General features: G+C 32.8%; 1 protein-coding gene across 1 annotated transcript in view; it reads left to right on the top strand.

The window, feature by feature from the left end:
• SLC30A7 (solute carrier family 30 member 7) overlaps positions 1-15,458 on the top strand; it is a 74,063-nt gene that overhangs the window by 17,663 nt on the left and 40,942 nt on the right. The window contains exons 4-7 of the mRNA XM_059900546.1: positions 473-560; positions 1,211-1,337; positions 9,702-9,845; positions 12,876-12,926. Coding sequence (XP_059756529.1) covers positions 473-560; positions 1,211-1,337; positions 9,702-9,845; positions 12,876-12,926 — 410 coding nt within the window. The remainder of the gene's footprint in view (positions 1-472; positions 561-1,210; positions 1,338-9,701; positions 9,846-12,875; positions 12,927-15,458) is intronic.

The following is a 15,458-nucleotide window of genomic DNA, read 5'->3' on the forward strand; positions in this document are numbered from 1 at the left end:
CCCTTGCCAAAGATTTGAAAGCTGAAAGGTACAAAGCAGAAAACATAAGGAGTTCTTAGAAAAGAAGGAATTAACAAGTTATAAAAACCCCTTTTTCAAGCTCTCTTCTTCTACTTTTTATCTTTGTATCCTTCCTTCTTTGCCCACTTATCTGGTCCTGTTCTTCCTTCTCCAGTGGCAGCTTGAGATTTACATTTCTGTGAAAGGTCTCTCTAAACCTACTTACTCTAAAAAGGTCTTTTGTAGAAATCTATATATTTTATGGCATTCTGCTGTTAAATATAACTCATAATAATTAAATTTATTTTCTCAATTTTATGATATATGTACAATAAAACATATTATAAACACTGGGACTTTGTTGGCTGCTTATAACCATATAGTATGGTTTAGGACCTCTGAATATATGTGAATTTGTGATTTGATTTTTAAGAAATAACTTAATTCAGTTGTTTACTTTGCTCTTCTTTAGGTATGTTAGAGCGGAAGTTCTGGCTGGTTTTGTCAACGGCCTGTTTTTGATCTTCACTGCTTTTTTTATTTTCTCAGAAGGAGTTGAGGTATAGTAGATAATAATTAGAGTCAGTAAATTATGTTTCTATAATGAAAATGTTTACTAACTAAAGATACTTGTAATAGAGCTATTTTTCACATTATCATTATTTATTGAGGCCAGTCTTGGATTAGATAAAATATTATGTGTGTACAGGAGGAACTTATAAAGTAATTGAAAAAATTATATGTGAAACTACTTCAAATTGAAAACAAATAATAGTGCTTTACAAGCTGTGAATGAAGTGTTGACACTTAATGAAAAGTAAACACACAATCCCTGTAGTGAGGTCTGTTGGAAGAGTTCTTAAGATAGAATGTGAGGATTTTGCCAATGAATCTTGAATGTTTTGTATATTAAAACAAGTAAAGAGAAAATTTAAAGATTAATCAACTTAAAATTAATGACAGTATTTTAAGATTCTGAAGAAGGATGGTTTTAGTCCAGATGTTCATGCTTTTAAATGTATTTATTTAAGAATAGTAACTGTTACGTTTTCTGCAGTATGTGAGCAATGGTTTTATTTTTATTAACTGTTTTGGCAGATAATTTTGGAGTGATTTTAATTCTGAAAATAACTAAAAATTTTTTTAAGTTTACCAGTTGATCAGTCAGAAATTATATCAATGCAATTTGTTTGTATTCTGTATTTTCTAGAGAGCATTAGCCCCTCCAGATGTACACCATGAGAGGCTGCTTCTTGTTTCAATTCTTGGGTTTGCGGTAAACCTAGTAGGAATATTTGTTTTCAAGCATGGAGGTCATGGACATTCTCATGGCTCTGGTATGATGGTTAGAACCCTTTGTTTCTTCATTTCTGGTTTCTGTCATAATTAGTCACTTTTGAAAATTGATAATTTTTAAAGTTTAACTTACTATACTGACTTTTAATAAAGAAAGTAATATGTTAATAGACCCATATTAATGTCTTCCTGAACAATCCTTCCCGCTTCTCCATGTCCCTCCCTCTTAGTGGCTTCTCAGAGTCGTACATGTTATCAGCTTGGTGTGGATACTTCCAGACCTCTGGAGCTCATCTGTTTAGTATGATATCATTTATATAAAACAAACAAATATCAAAACCACAGTACAAATCTAGTTACTAAAAAGTTACGGTGTTTGGGGGTATGAAATTTATCATACAATCTGTCTTTGAGATCCTTCCATCTGGTATCCATCATTGTACCTTCTCTTGTTAACAGAAACACAAAACTCCATGGTGTGGGTTACCATGGTTTATTTAACCAGTCTTCTATGGATTTAAGTCGCTTCTTGTTTTTCACACTTCCATATGAAGCATATCCTTGTGAACACATGCAAGTGTTTTTCCAAAGCTGTGCTATCCTGTACAGTAGTCATTAGTCACACGTGACTATTTAAGTTTAAATTATGGTTAATTAAATTTAATAAAATTAAGAATTCAGTTCCTCAGTTATACTAATGACATTTCAAGTGCTCTGTAGCCACATAGGGCTACCATTTGGACAGCAAATATAGAAGATTTCCATCATCACAGAAAGTTCTTTGAATTGCAGTCTGCTGGAATATGAGTAGAATTGCTGGAACACAGGATATCTAGTTTTTAGTTTCAATAGATGTTAGCAGTTTGCCCTCCAAATGACTCATTCCCATTTACCCCAGCAAAAAATGCAAGTACTAGTATTTTCTCGCCCATATCAAAACTTAATATTATGGGTTTAAAACAATTTTGGTTATATTTTGATAAAAATGGTATCATTTTATTTGGTATTTCTTTGCCTAGTAGTGTGGTTGAATATCTTTCTGTATGTTTTTAGGCCATTCAGATTTTTTCCTTTTCTGGAAACCCTTACAAGCATTTTTTTTAAGAACCCCTTACAAGCATTTTTAACATATTTTGTATACTAATTCTTTGTTTTATGTGTTGCAAATATCTTTTCCCAGTCTATGGCTTGTCTATTTAAGCTTTTATATAGGGGTTTTTAATTTGGATATAGTCTAGTTTTTCTGTCGTATATTTTGTGGTATGTTTTCTGCTTTGTTTAAGGAGTTTTCTGTCCCTGGGTCATAAACATATTCTCTTATTATTTAATACTGTGAAAATTTTGGTTTTATGGTTTTTTCCCATCTACTCTGGTCCTTCATCTGTGTGTAATTTATTTTTGTGATGGGGTGAGTTAGGACTATTTTTTCTCAGTGTGAATGAATAAGCAGTTTTCTAAGCACCATTTATTAATCTGCTCTTTACATCACTGATATAAAAGGACACTTTTACCCTATATTAAATTGCTTTATGTATCAGATCTGGCCTGTTTATTTTTGGCCACCCCAGTGTCACACTGGAATAATTGCTGTAAACTTTATGTTTTAATATCTGGTAGGGTTAATCCCATCTCTCTCTCTCCCTCTTTTTTTTCCTCTGAAGTTGTTTGGGCCTGTCTTGCTCATTTGGTATTTTTCATCAGCTAGTCAAGTTTTATGAAAAATCTTTTTGGGATTTGATTGGGAATGCATTGTTTTTATGTTTAATTGAGGAGAATTAACATCTTATATTTTGAGTCCTTTATTAAATTGTCTTAGGCACTTTAATAAAGATCTTTATATTTTTCATTTGATTCATTTTTAGGTATTTGAAAAGTTTTTCTCACTATTAAGAATGAAAACTATTATTCCTGCTTGTCTTAATTACATAGCCAGGACCTCTAGAACAATGTTCATTAGAAATACTTACAGCTTATATCATTGTGTCAACCTGGATAATCACCTGGGTAGCTTTTAAAGAAATGTTGATGCCCAGGTTTAATCCCAGAATATTTACATCAGAATCTCTGGAGGAAGAAACCCAAACATCAGCATGTGTTGAAGCTCTCCAGTCAACTTTAGTGTGCAGTAAAGGTTCAGAACCATTGCTTTAATAAAAGGATGCTACTAAAGTTTTACCATTGGGTCTGATGTTTGTGGTCTGTTTCTGATAAAACAGCTTTATCAAATTAAGGATATTTCTTTTTTTTCTGCATCTACTGAAGTAATCATTTTTTTTTCCTGCTTTAGTTAATTTAAAATTAGTAATTACATTGATAGATTTTCTCATGAGGAACCGTCCTTAAATCTGGGGGTTAAAATTTAGGTCTGCGATCCATTTTGTGTCAATTTTGTGTATGGTGTGAGGTCTGGGTCCAGTGTCATTTTCTTGTATATAAATGTCTGCTTTTCTCAACAGAATTTGCTAAAAAGATTGCTTTTCTTCATTGAATTGTCTTGGCATCCTTGTCAACAATCAATTGAGAGTTTACTTCTGGGCTCTCAATTCTATTTCATGGATCTATATGTCTGTCCTTAGGGCTAGAACCACACAGTCTTGATTAAGGTAGCTTTGGGTACGTTTTGAAATTGGAACATGTGAATTGTCCAACTTTATTCTTTTTTAAGGTTGTTTTGGTTACTCTGGGTCTCTTCTTGCATTTCCATATAAATTTTAGGATCGGTTTGTCAATTTCTGCCCAAAAAAAGGCAGCTAGGGTTTTGATAGGAATTGTACTGAATCTGTAGGTCAATTTGGGAATTATTGTCATCTTAACAATGTTAAGTCTCCTGATCCATGAGCATGAGATGCCTTTCCATTTATTTGTAGCTTCTTTAGTTTCTTGCAACAATGTTTTGTAGTTGTTAGGGTACAAGTCTCACACTTCTTTTGTTAACTTTACTTGTAGGGCTTCTTTTTTTTTGGCTGCCATTATCAGTGGGATTGTTTTCTTTGGATTGCAAAATGGGATAAGGGATACAGCTCATTTTTGTATATTGATATTGTGTCCTGCCACATTGCTGAAATAGCTCATTATTCTAATAGGTTTTTGGTGGATTCTTTAGAATTTTCTAAATACAAGCATACTTATTTTATTGAGCTTTGCAGATTTTGCGTTTTTTACAAATTGAAGGTTTGTGGCAACCTTGCATCAAACCTATCAGCACTATTTTTCCAACAGCATTTGCTCACTTCATGTCTCTGTGTCTCATTTTGGTAATTCTTCCAATATATCAAACTTTTTCATTATTATTATGTTTGTTATGATGATCTGTGATCAGTGATCTTTGATGTTACTACTGTGACTTGCTGAAGGCCCAGATGAATGCCAATCTGAATGCCTTTTTTTTTTAACTTGTCTAAATGCCCTGGCCAGATCCTACAGTGTTAAATAGAAGTAGTGAGAATGGGCATTCTTTTCTTTTTCCTGATTTTAGGGTGAAAGCATTCAACCTTTCTTTATTAAATATGATTTTAGCTGTGTTAGCTATGGGTTTTTCAGAAATGCCCTTTAGATTGAGGAAGTTTTCTTTTTATTCCTAGTTTACTGGGCGTTTTCATCATGAAAGGGTATTGGATTTTATTAGTGATTTTTTTCTTCATTTTTGAAGATGATCAGTTGGGTTTTACCCTTTATTCTGTTAATATGGTATATTACGTTGCTTGATTTTCAGATATTAAAGCAACTTTGCCTTCTTAGGATAAATCCCATTTGGCCATGGTTTATAATCCTTTTGACATATTGCTAGATTTGGTTTGCTAGCGTTTTGTTGAGGACTTTCGTGTTTATATTCTTAAGGGATATCTGTCTGTAGTTTTCTTTTGATATCTTTGGCTGGTGTTGGTATCAGGGTAATACTGGCCTTATATAATGAGTTGGGAAATGTTCCTTTCTCTTCTGTTATTTGGAGGGCATAGTTGGGAGAGAGTTTGTGAAGTACCGGTACTTTTTAAATGTTTGGCAGAATTCACTTGTGAATCCTGGGCTTTTCTTTGTTGGCAGTTCTAAAATTATTAATTCAGTTTTTTTGCTTGTTATAGGTCTATTATGATTTCTGTTTCCTATTGAGTCAGTTTCAGCAGTTTGAATTTGTCCATTTCATCTAAATGACTTATTCTGTTTATAGATACGTATTTAAAAGTGTGCCTTTTTTTTTCTCATAAGATCAGCGGTGATTTTAGCAATTTTTGCCTTCTCTCATTTTTTTTCTTGGTCAGTCTAGTTATTTTTCCCTTTGGTTTTATTGGTTTTTCTCCATTGATTTTCTTGTCTTCATTTCATTTTATTTCTGCTGTAATATTTATTATGCACTTTCTTCTCCTTGCTTTTGGGTTTAATTTTTTTCTTCTTTTTCTAATTTTTTTAAGGTGGAAAATTAGATTATTGATTTGATTTTTTTTTTTTTTTTTTTAGCACAGGCATAATAACTAAAAATTTTTTTCTAAGCATTGCTATAATGTAAGTTTGGGTATGTCATGTTTTCATTTTTGTTCATCTCAAAGTATTTTTAAATTTCCCTTCTGATTTCTTCTTTGATCCATTAGTTATTCAGGGGTGTGTTTTTCGATTTTTTTCATATTTGTGAATTTCCCTAATTTTCTTCTGTTGTTGATTTCTGATTTAATTTCATTGTGATCAGATGACATACTTTTTATTATTTCAAATTTTAGAAATTTTATTGAGTCTTGTTTTATGACCTAGCACTTGGTCTCTCCTGGAGACTCTTCCATGTGCATGTGAGAAGAAGATGCATTCTGCTGTTGTTAGGTGGGGTGTTCTGTAGCTGTCTGTTAGGTCTGATTTGTTCATAGTTGTTCAATCTTCCGTTTCATTGTTGATCTTCTGCCTAGTTATCTATCCATTATTGAAAGTAGGGTATTGAAGTCTTCAACTATTATTGTTGTTTATTTTCCCAGTTAATTTTTTTAGTTTTTGCTTTATGTATTTTGGAGGTATGTTGTTCAGTTCATATATTTCTGTAATCGTGGGATATCTTCCTGAGGGGTTGAACTTGTTATATAAGATGTTCTTTTTCACTCACAATAATTTCTGGCTTATTGTATTATGATAGCCATTATGGCACGTGCATGCCGTAATGCGTGGTATTGGTATACTTTTCTTTCTGTCCTTTTACTTGCAACTTATTTGTGTCTTTGAATCTAGAATTTGCTGACAGAATACAGCTGGATCATTTTTGTTTTTAATCCATTCTGACAACCTCTGCCTTTTGATTGGGGTTTTAAAAAAATTTACATTTCATGTAATTACTACTAAGGTAGGATTTATATCTGCCATTTTAATATTTGTTGTCTGTATCATTTGTCCTTTTTGTTACTCTGTTCCTCGATTCTTGTCTTTTAAATTAAATAGATATTTTTTAGTGTACTTTTTTAATTCTCTTGTTTCTTTCACTGTATATTTTTTAGTTATTTTCTTAACTGTTGCCCTGGGGATTACAAGTATCATCTTAACTTAAAACATATTAATAGTAACTTAATAATTCAGATTAATAGTAATTTAATAATACACAAAAACTTTGCTCTGATATACCTCGATTCCCACCTCTCTTCTTTGTACTATTATTGTCAGATGAATTACATGTTTTATGTTATAAGCCCATCGATACAGTTTTATAATTATTCCTTTATGCAATTGTCTTTTATTGGGTTGGCCAAAAAGTCTATTTGGGTTTTTCTGTAAGATGTTATGGACAAACCTGAACGAACTTTTTGGCCAACCCAATAAAATATATAGGAGAAGAAACAAGTTACAAATAAAAAAATATGTTTATCCTCTCTTTCATAATTACCTTTACTGGTGTTCTTTATTTTTTTGCATGGATTTGAGTTACTGTTTAAGTGTCCTTTCATTTCATTTGTAGGGAATACTTTTGTTTATGTGGAAATGTCTAATTTTTCCTTTATGTTTAAAGGAGACTTTAGTTGAATTTAGAATTCTTGGTTGAGTCTTTTTTTATTTTAGTTTTGTCATCCTGTTGTCTTTTGGCCTCCATGATTTTGTGGTGAGGTCAGCATTTCATCTTGTTCAAGTTCCCTTGTACGTGATAAGTCATTTTTATCTTGCTATTCAATTTTCAAGATTTCTTTTTGATGTTCATCCACTTGACTATGATGTCTTTAGATATGGCTCTATTTGAGTTTATTCTACTTGGAGTTTCCTGAGCTTCTTGAATGTGTAGATAATATTTTTCATCAAATTCGGGGAGTTTCCAGCCATTATTTCTTCAGATACTTTTTCTATCTCTTTTTCTTTCTCTTCTGTCTTTGGGACTCCCTTTATGCTTAATTTGGTACACTTGATATTCTCACAGGTCTCTAAGGTTCATTTTTCTTGATTTTCTTTCCTTTTCCTGCTTTTCAGAGTGGATAATCTCTATTGATCCATCTTCAAGTTTGCTGTTGTTGCAGCCCAGATCTGTGCTTGAGCCCTTCTAAAGTGGATATTTTATTTTAGTTATTATTTTTTTTTAACTCCAGGGTTTCTGTTTGGTTTTCTTTTCTTTTCTTTTTTTTTAAATTTATTTTATTTATTTACTTTTGGCCGTGTTGGGTCTTCGTTGCTGCACGCGGGCTTTCTCTAGTTGTGGTGAGCAGGGGCTACTCTTCGTTGCAGTGCGTGGGCTTCTTATGGTGGTGGCTTCCCTTGTTGCAAAGTATGGGCGCTAGGCATGCAGGCTTCAATAGTTGTGGCGCGTGGGCTTAGTTGCTCCGCGGCATGGGGGATCTTCCTGGACCAGGGCTCGAACCTGTGTCCCTGCATCAGCTGGCGGATTCTTAACCACTGCACCACCAGGGAAGTTCTCTGTTTGGTTTTCTAATAGATAGATAATTTCTGTCTCTTTGTTAATTTTCTCTACTTGATGAGTCATCATTATTATACTTCCATCCTTTAGACATGGTTTCCTTTAGTTCTTTGACCATATTTATAAGAGCTGATCTAAAGTTTTTGTTTATTAAGTTCGAAATCTGAGTCCCCTTCAGGAATATTTTCTGTTGGCTGGTTTTTCTCCTGTATATGTGGCATACTTTCCTCTTTTTTTCCATGTCTTACAATTTTTTTGTTGAAAACTGGACCTTTTATATTAAAATGACACTGATACCAGATTACTTCACCCTCTCAGAGTTTGTTGTTGCTGATATTATTGTAGTTTTTTTTTCTGTTGTATGACTTCCTTGGATTAATTCATTTCCTGCAGTGTGTGGCCATTGAATTCTCAAAGCTGAACTCTGAGTCTGATAGTTACCACATTGAGAATAGAGATTTTTTTCAGGGAACTGCAAGTTTGGACAAAATATTGACTGTGCTCTGGACATGGTGCTTTTAACAGTGCTTCAGAAGAAATCAGATCTCTCTATTGTCTGCACAGCTGCTGGCTTTTGGCTAATCTCAACTGAGCTGAGGCAGGAAGTGGAATGGCATAGCCCCAAGTTAAAACATCAAGACCCTGCCATCTTACTGAGGTTTGGTAGTTTCTTGGGTAGATGATTTTCAGTTCCTTTTGTGGTTTTGGTTAATTGTCAGAGTTCTGAAATTTTTTAGTTTGTTCCACATATTTTTGTTGTTTTAGGAGAGCTAGTGTGCCCACATCCTCTGTCCAACATTCTGGAAGTTGATTTCCCCATTATTCATGATTTTTCATGTAATGCAGTGCTGAATTTGATTTTCTGGTATTTAGGATTTTTGTAAATATAAGTGATAGTTTTGAATTAGGTAACATCCAGTCTTTTTCTATGCTTTGGAATAGTTTGTAGAAGATGTTTCTATGATGGTTTAGTAGTTTTTAGGTCTGCTATGGAGAAATGATTCCCCACTATTTTGTGCTTTTTTTCCCCTAAGGATTCTACCTGCTTTAATTTTACTGATCCTTTTACCAAATGCCGCCGCTTCCCTGCCTCCGCCTTAATGTGACCATATGCATGCATTGTTTTATCTTTGTTAGTATATATAATAGTACTTGGCAAAGTTTTGGCCAAGATTTTTGTCTGTATTGTTCACTGCTTTATCCCCGGTGCCTAGGATGATGCTGTAACATAATGTGTTCCAAATAAGTACTTCTTGAATGAATGAACAACATTGTCTAATCTCTTTAAATATTTCTGTGTACTTCTCACTTATTTTCATCTCCAGTAAAGTCTACCACTTCCTTCCATGCTTTTATTTCCTTCCTGTACTTTATACTAGAAACTCAGTATTGTTTTAATGAATCTGTAGCACTTTCTACAAGTAAATGTTTATTGAATCGAATCTGGTTTTAGAGCTAATTCTTTTCACTAATGTCAGTATTATTGTAACCATTAAGTAATATATTCTTACATAACTTTTGTTCTAACACTCTTTGTTTTTAGGCCATGGACACAGTCATTCCCTCTTTAACGGTGCTCTGGATCAGGCACATGGCCATGGAGATCATTGCCATAGTCATGAATTGAAACATGGTGCTGCACATAGCCATGATCACGCTCATGGACATGGACACTTTCATTCTCATGGTGAGTACAGCCTAAATACTTTCAAGTGGACAGCTTTTTAAATAAACAGAAATTGCGTAGATTAATTTTTGTAGTTGAAATAATCTGTTAAAAATATTGCAATCAAGTTCCTTTCTAATGAGTCAGACTGAATGGTTTCCTGGACTAGTTTATTTTTAGTATATAATGAAATTAACTTGGCATAGGTAGTGGATGTAGCTTTTTTCAGTGAGTTTATCATAATAAAATGCTATTTTAAATGAGTGTCAGTGAATGAAGAACTATTGCATTTTAGCAAATGATTTTTTTGAAGTATAATGAGGCCTTTTGTGCCATATATAGGCTTATAAAAATATGACAGGAGTTTTCAATTTTTCACATTTTTCTTGTAATTTTGATAGCTATCACCTGATATTTACCTCCATGTTTCCTTAGAAATTTTTATATGCTAACTTATGTAGTATTGGGTACTAAGTTATAAGGTATTTATCAACTTAATTAACATTGTATTTTAAAATTATATTTAAATAGTTTATTCACGAAATTTTAGAATATAGATTAATAGATAGAAGCTGCTTAGGTGATACCGTTTGATTAATCTTTAAATAAATTATGTGCTTAAAAATTGTCTGTACTTGGCACACAGACCAAATCCTAAAGCTTTCAATTTGGAAATATGAAATGGCCCTTATAGATTGAATGCTAAGCCCCTAATTTTTTCAGTCTCTAACATTTGCTTTATTTTTGTAACTATTACACTGGTATGCTTTAAAACCTGCTTTTCTAAGTTTTTTGCTCACATGCATCCCAAAATAATTTTGAAAAACTGTATATTGCTCACATTTTTAAGATGATTTCTAAAAAAATTTGTTTGTTTAAATAATTGCAAAGAATGTAATTTCTGATACCTTATAGATTATATTTAGAATGAAACTTCCATATTACTCTATTGAATATAGTCAGTCAGTGGACTCTAAATACCTTAGTGATTTGAGACCCACTGTCACCCATTCAAAAATGCATAAACAGTTATAAATTTTACAGCATCCTGTTTCTCCTCGAATTCTTATTTCTATTCCACTTCCTTTCTAGAATTTTATAAAATGGAGTATATTTAAGTCCTTAGTTGACCATCTGTTATATTTCTTTGCAACAAAATATGTATATAAATTAAAATATTTTATTTCTTAGGAACATAAGACAACATTTAAACATTTCTTTTGGATGGAGTTATTGTAGCTTTTACTAGTATAAAGTCAATAGAAATAATTCTATTTTGATTTTTGATATGTATATAAACATAAAAAAGCAACATTTTATTTGAAATACATATCTTTCTTTTTTTTTTTATTTGGCTGTGTTGGGTCTTCGTTGCTGCACACGGGCTTTCTCTAGTTGTGGCAAGCGGGGGCTACTCTTCGTTGTGGTGCGCAGACTTCTCATTGCGGTGGCTTCTCTTGTTGTGGAGCACGGGCTCTCGGCACATGGGCTTCAGTAGTTGTGGCACGCGGGCTTAGTAGTTGTGGCTTGTGGGCTCTACAGCGCAGGCTCAGTAGTTGTGGCACGCGGGCTTAGTTGCTCTGTGGCATATGGGATCTTCCCAGACCAGGGCTCGAACCCATGTCCCTTGCATTGGCAGGCAGATTCTTAACCACTGCACCACCAGGGAAATCCCTGAAATGCATATCTTAATGATATGACTGGAAGTCTTTTTTTCTCAATTAGTTTATGGATAAATAACGCTTATTAGCATAAAGCAGGTTTGGCATCAATTCTGTTCCTATTTTCCATCCTTATAATGTAAGTATCAATACTAAGAAACTTTAAATATAAGGAATTCTGTTATAGCAGTTTCAGTTCCACTTATATGTGGAATCTAAAATATGACAGAAATGAACTTATTTACAAAATAGAAACAGACTCACAGACATAGAAAACAGACTTATGGTTACCAAAGGGGAAAGGGGGTGGGGGAGGGATAAATTAGGAGTTTGGGATTAGCAGATACAAACTACTATATATAAAATAGATAAACAATAAAGTCCTACTGTATAGCACAGGAAACTGTGTTCAATATCTTATAATAAACCATAATGGAAAAGGAAAAAAAAAAAGACTGTCTTTATCTCGACCAACTATGTATAGACAGAAATCTCATGCTCTGATCAGGAGCTGGATTTTTAGAAGAGTTACACTTTTCACTATCAGGATTTTCAAGGTAGCTCCATCTTTCTCCCCACGCAGCAGTGCCATATTAAGACAGAAGTCATTGTGTAGCCTTATGCTTTTATACTTCTTCTGGCATTGTTACAGTGTTCCATCAAAGATATAGTAACAAGGGTGTGTCCACTGTTTGGTGCTGTGGGCCAAGAGCCATGACTCTGTTAGTCATGATCAGAAAGCTCATCAGTCCACCTGATGATCCCATAACAAATATTGCTGATCTTTTACATTGTTTACCTGTATTTTCTGCTTTGATGTTAAAGCTGATTAGTAATCTTCCAAGTATTTAAGTATAAAAATTGCAGTATTTTTTTCATTTCATCATTATAAAAGCAATATGAAAAAGTATTTTTATCTCTTCTGTATGAAAAGCTTGCCGCATTCATCTAGAAGCTACTGGGAAACTGTTTGCCATAGTCCAGTTTTCCTGGATGCTGTCCTGGCTTCATTTCTTGGTCTTCTTATAATATCAAGCAGTAGTTTTCTTTTTTCTGGATTTTCCAATTGTAAAATTGGCGCAGCAGGCTCTGTAAGGTATGTTATGAATATTAGAAGATTCACAATGTTTTTAATTTACTGGGTTTTTTTACCAGATTGCTTAATATAATAATTTCCTAAATACTCTGTACTGTTGATGCAATTTGAAATTTCCTATGTCTATCTTCATTTAATTACCATATTAAATTTTAAAAATAATTTTGTAGGTCTGATGTGGCTATATAGTCATGCATCCTTCATGATACATTTGAATGAAAAGTACTCTGAATTGCAAAAATTGAATCAGGAATGAAGACATGTTTTAAAATAATTTAACTTAACTCTCTACAGATGGCCCCTCCTTAAAAGAAACAACAGGACCCAGTAGACAGATTTTACAAGGTATGACAAGCAATTTGTATATTTCTCAGTTTTATGAAACTGGTTTCGTAGTTTTGAGCTATCTGAAGTTTTCCTTTAAGAAAAATGTATAACACAGTATTTGTGTTTAAAATGTTAGCTTTCCTAGTCGATTTTTTAATATATACTATTAGGTATATTAGCAGATATTCTTTTAACTGTCACTAGGCTGTTTTCTCAGATTTAATAAGAAGATTAAAATATTCAGAAACTATACTGCTTAAATCTAAATAAATACTAATGCCAGTGACTCTAGTAACACCATAATATTTAGTAATAAATATATTAGTAATAAATAATAGTATGTTTGCCTTTGTAGAATTATTAAATAATTTTTCCAAGAATAATATTCAACATGTATTTATGTTGTGGAAAAATTTAATGGTAAAAATGTAATGCATCCAAACTCAAAAAATGTACAGAGCTAAGAGTGAATCCTAATGTAAACTATGAACTTGGGTCATAATGATGTGTCAGTTGTATCAAATATACTACTCTGGTGGGGGAGGTTGACAATGAGGGAGGCTATGCCTGAGCTGGAACAGTGGGCGTAAGGGAAATCTCTATCTTCCACTTAGTTTTGCTGTGAACCTAAAACTGCTCTCAAAAGTAAAGTCTGTTATATTTTTTAAAAATGTAATGCAAAGGGAGATCTTTCTCATATCCATAGGCATCAAATGATGACACCTAAAGAGGAGCTTACATATTATGTAAAATTATATATTACAGAATTTTACAAGCTAGAGAAAATCAGTCTTGTCTATGAAATATGGTAGTTTCTTTTTTGGGATGTGAACCAATCTTTGGCTCTGGATTTCCATATAAACTTCACTGTCACAGTTCCTAATTTGCAGCTCCCCATTTTCCTGCCTTTATTAACTTTTGACTGCAGTCTGACTTTCTCACTAGCTTGTGATCCAACTTCAACTGTACTTATTTTCTGCTCTTTTCTTTGATATAGTTCTTGCTTTTTATTTTTTCACTGTGAATATGTTCCTCCATACTGAAGAGCTTATTTCAGGAGGCTTAAATGTGTCTTGTAGTCACTAGTTTTCCATTTGTGAAATACACAGAATTGTTTTAGGACAGCAATTGCTGAAATAGCTTGTAATCATGCATATGTAATGCATCTGTATCCAATGCTACAAATTTAGCCTTGATAATAAGAATTTAGTTTTAGTCTTGGAAATCATCACAAGTTGAGGGAAGGGAGGTCAGATTTGCCTTCCTAATTATGTTTTATACAAGCTGTTGTGAAAATTAGCTTATATTTTCAGAGTATCCATTAATTTATGGTGGCTGAAGCAGCCCAGTAGAAAGCTGAAAGTTAGGATAACTGCCAGGTACTAAAACTTTTTCATATAGATACTCACACATGAAAAACTGACTTTACTGAATTTTTCAGTTATTTGCTGCATTTTCGATATGACCCCTGGCTTTCTTGGGCAGTTAAAACATCAGTATCCTACCAAGTGTTTTAAGGGTTTTAACTTTTATATAAGTTAAACATGTTACTTTAGATTTCTTTCTGTAGTGATTTTCTTCTTCAAACAGTTACTGGAAAGTAAGAAGGGCTTAGTTAGTTAATGACACTTGCTAGTAAAGCCAGTTTTCAGGTCAGCAAATGAGATGTAGCCAGGGACTTGCCAATCAAAGGAAAATCAAGAACAAAGGATTCTTTTCTTTTTCCTCTCAGTGTTTAGAGCTGTTTTCAATTCTGGTCCTACCAAAACATTGATTAAAGAATGTATAAAAATTTAAGATCACATATCACTTAAGAGTTTTGAAGGTTAGGGACCCTCAATCCACTTCCATGTGTATCTTCCTCCAGTTTTAATTTTAAAACTTAAAGTGGTCCCAACGTTTATTAACCTATTTAATTCTTTGTTATTTGAAACACCATAGAGAAATAGAATATTTTTTTAATAAGTGTGCTTCTAACATATTTTTTATTACAGAAAAAAGAGCCGTTAACTTTTTGAAGAGTTGTTGTAAAGGTCAATACTCTGTACAAATGAAAAAGCATATTAGGTACTGAGGAATCAATTACATTTGGTATTAACACATGATATAAAATTCCACATTAGCAGATTGATTGAAGCATATTTTCGTAGAGTGTGTTAAGATTCAATTCAAGTGTATTAAGATTTGATTAACAACTTAATAGTCCATTTTTAAATTATTAGAAAGTGTTTTCAAGTTTAAATAAATCTGTTTTATCCCTAAAACATAATTGGGTTACCTTTAATTGCTTATTGAATAATAATAAAGAAAAATAAGTATTTCTAAAGTGGACACATGGTTTCACACATTAGATATTTCTTTTCAGATAGAGTAGTTGATGCTATTGAAGAATGTTCTACTTCTAGCAACATGTGGTTGAGGTTTAAGATACAGTGTTTTGCTATACAGTAAATTTTACCTCTTACAGATCTAAGTGTTGAATAATTTGTCTTACTTAAAATTTTTTTATATAATGTATACTAAACTTAATTTTTGACATTTTTTTAATGG

This window comes from Balaenoptera ricei, chromosome 1 (genome assembly GCF_028023285.1).
Source record: "Balaenoptera ricei isolate mBalRic1 chromosome 1, mBalRic1.hap2, whole genome shotgun sequence".
Lineage (NCBI taxonomy): Eukaryota > Metazoa > Chordata > Mammalia > Artiodactyla > Balaenopteridae > Balaenoptera > Balaenoptera ricei.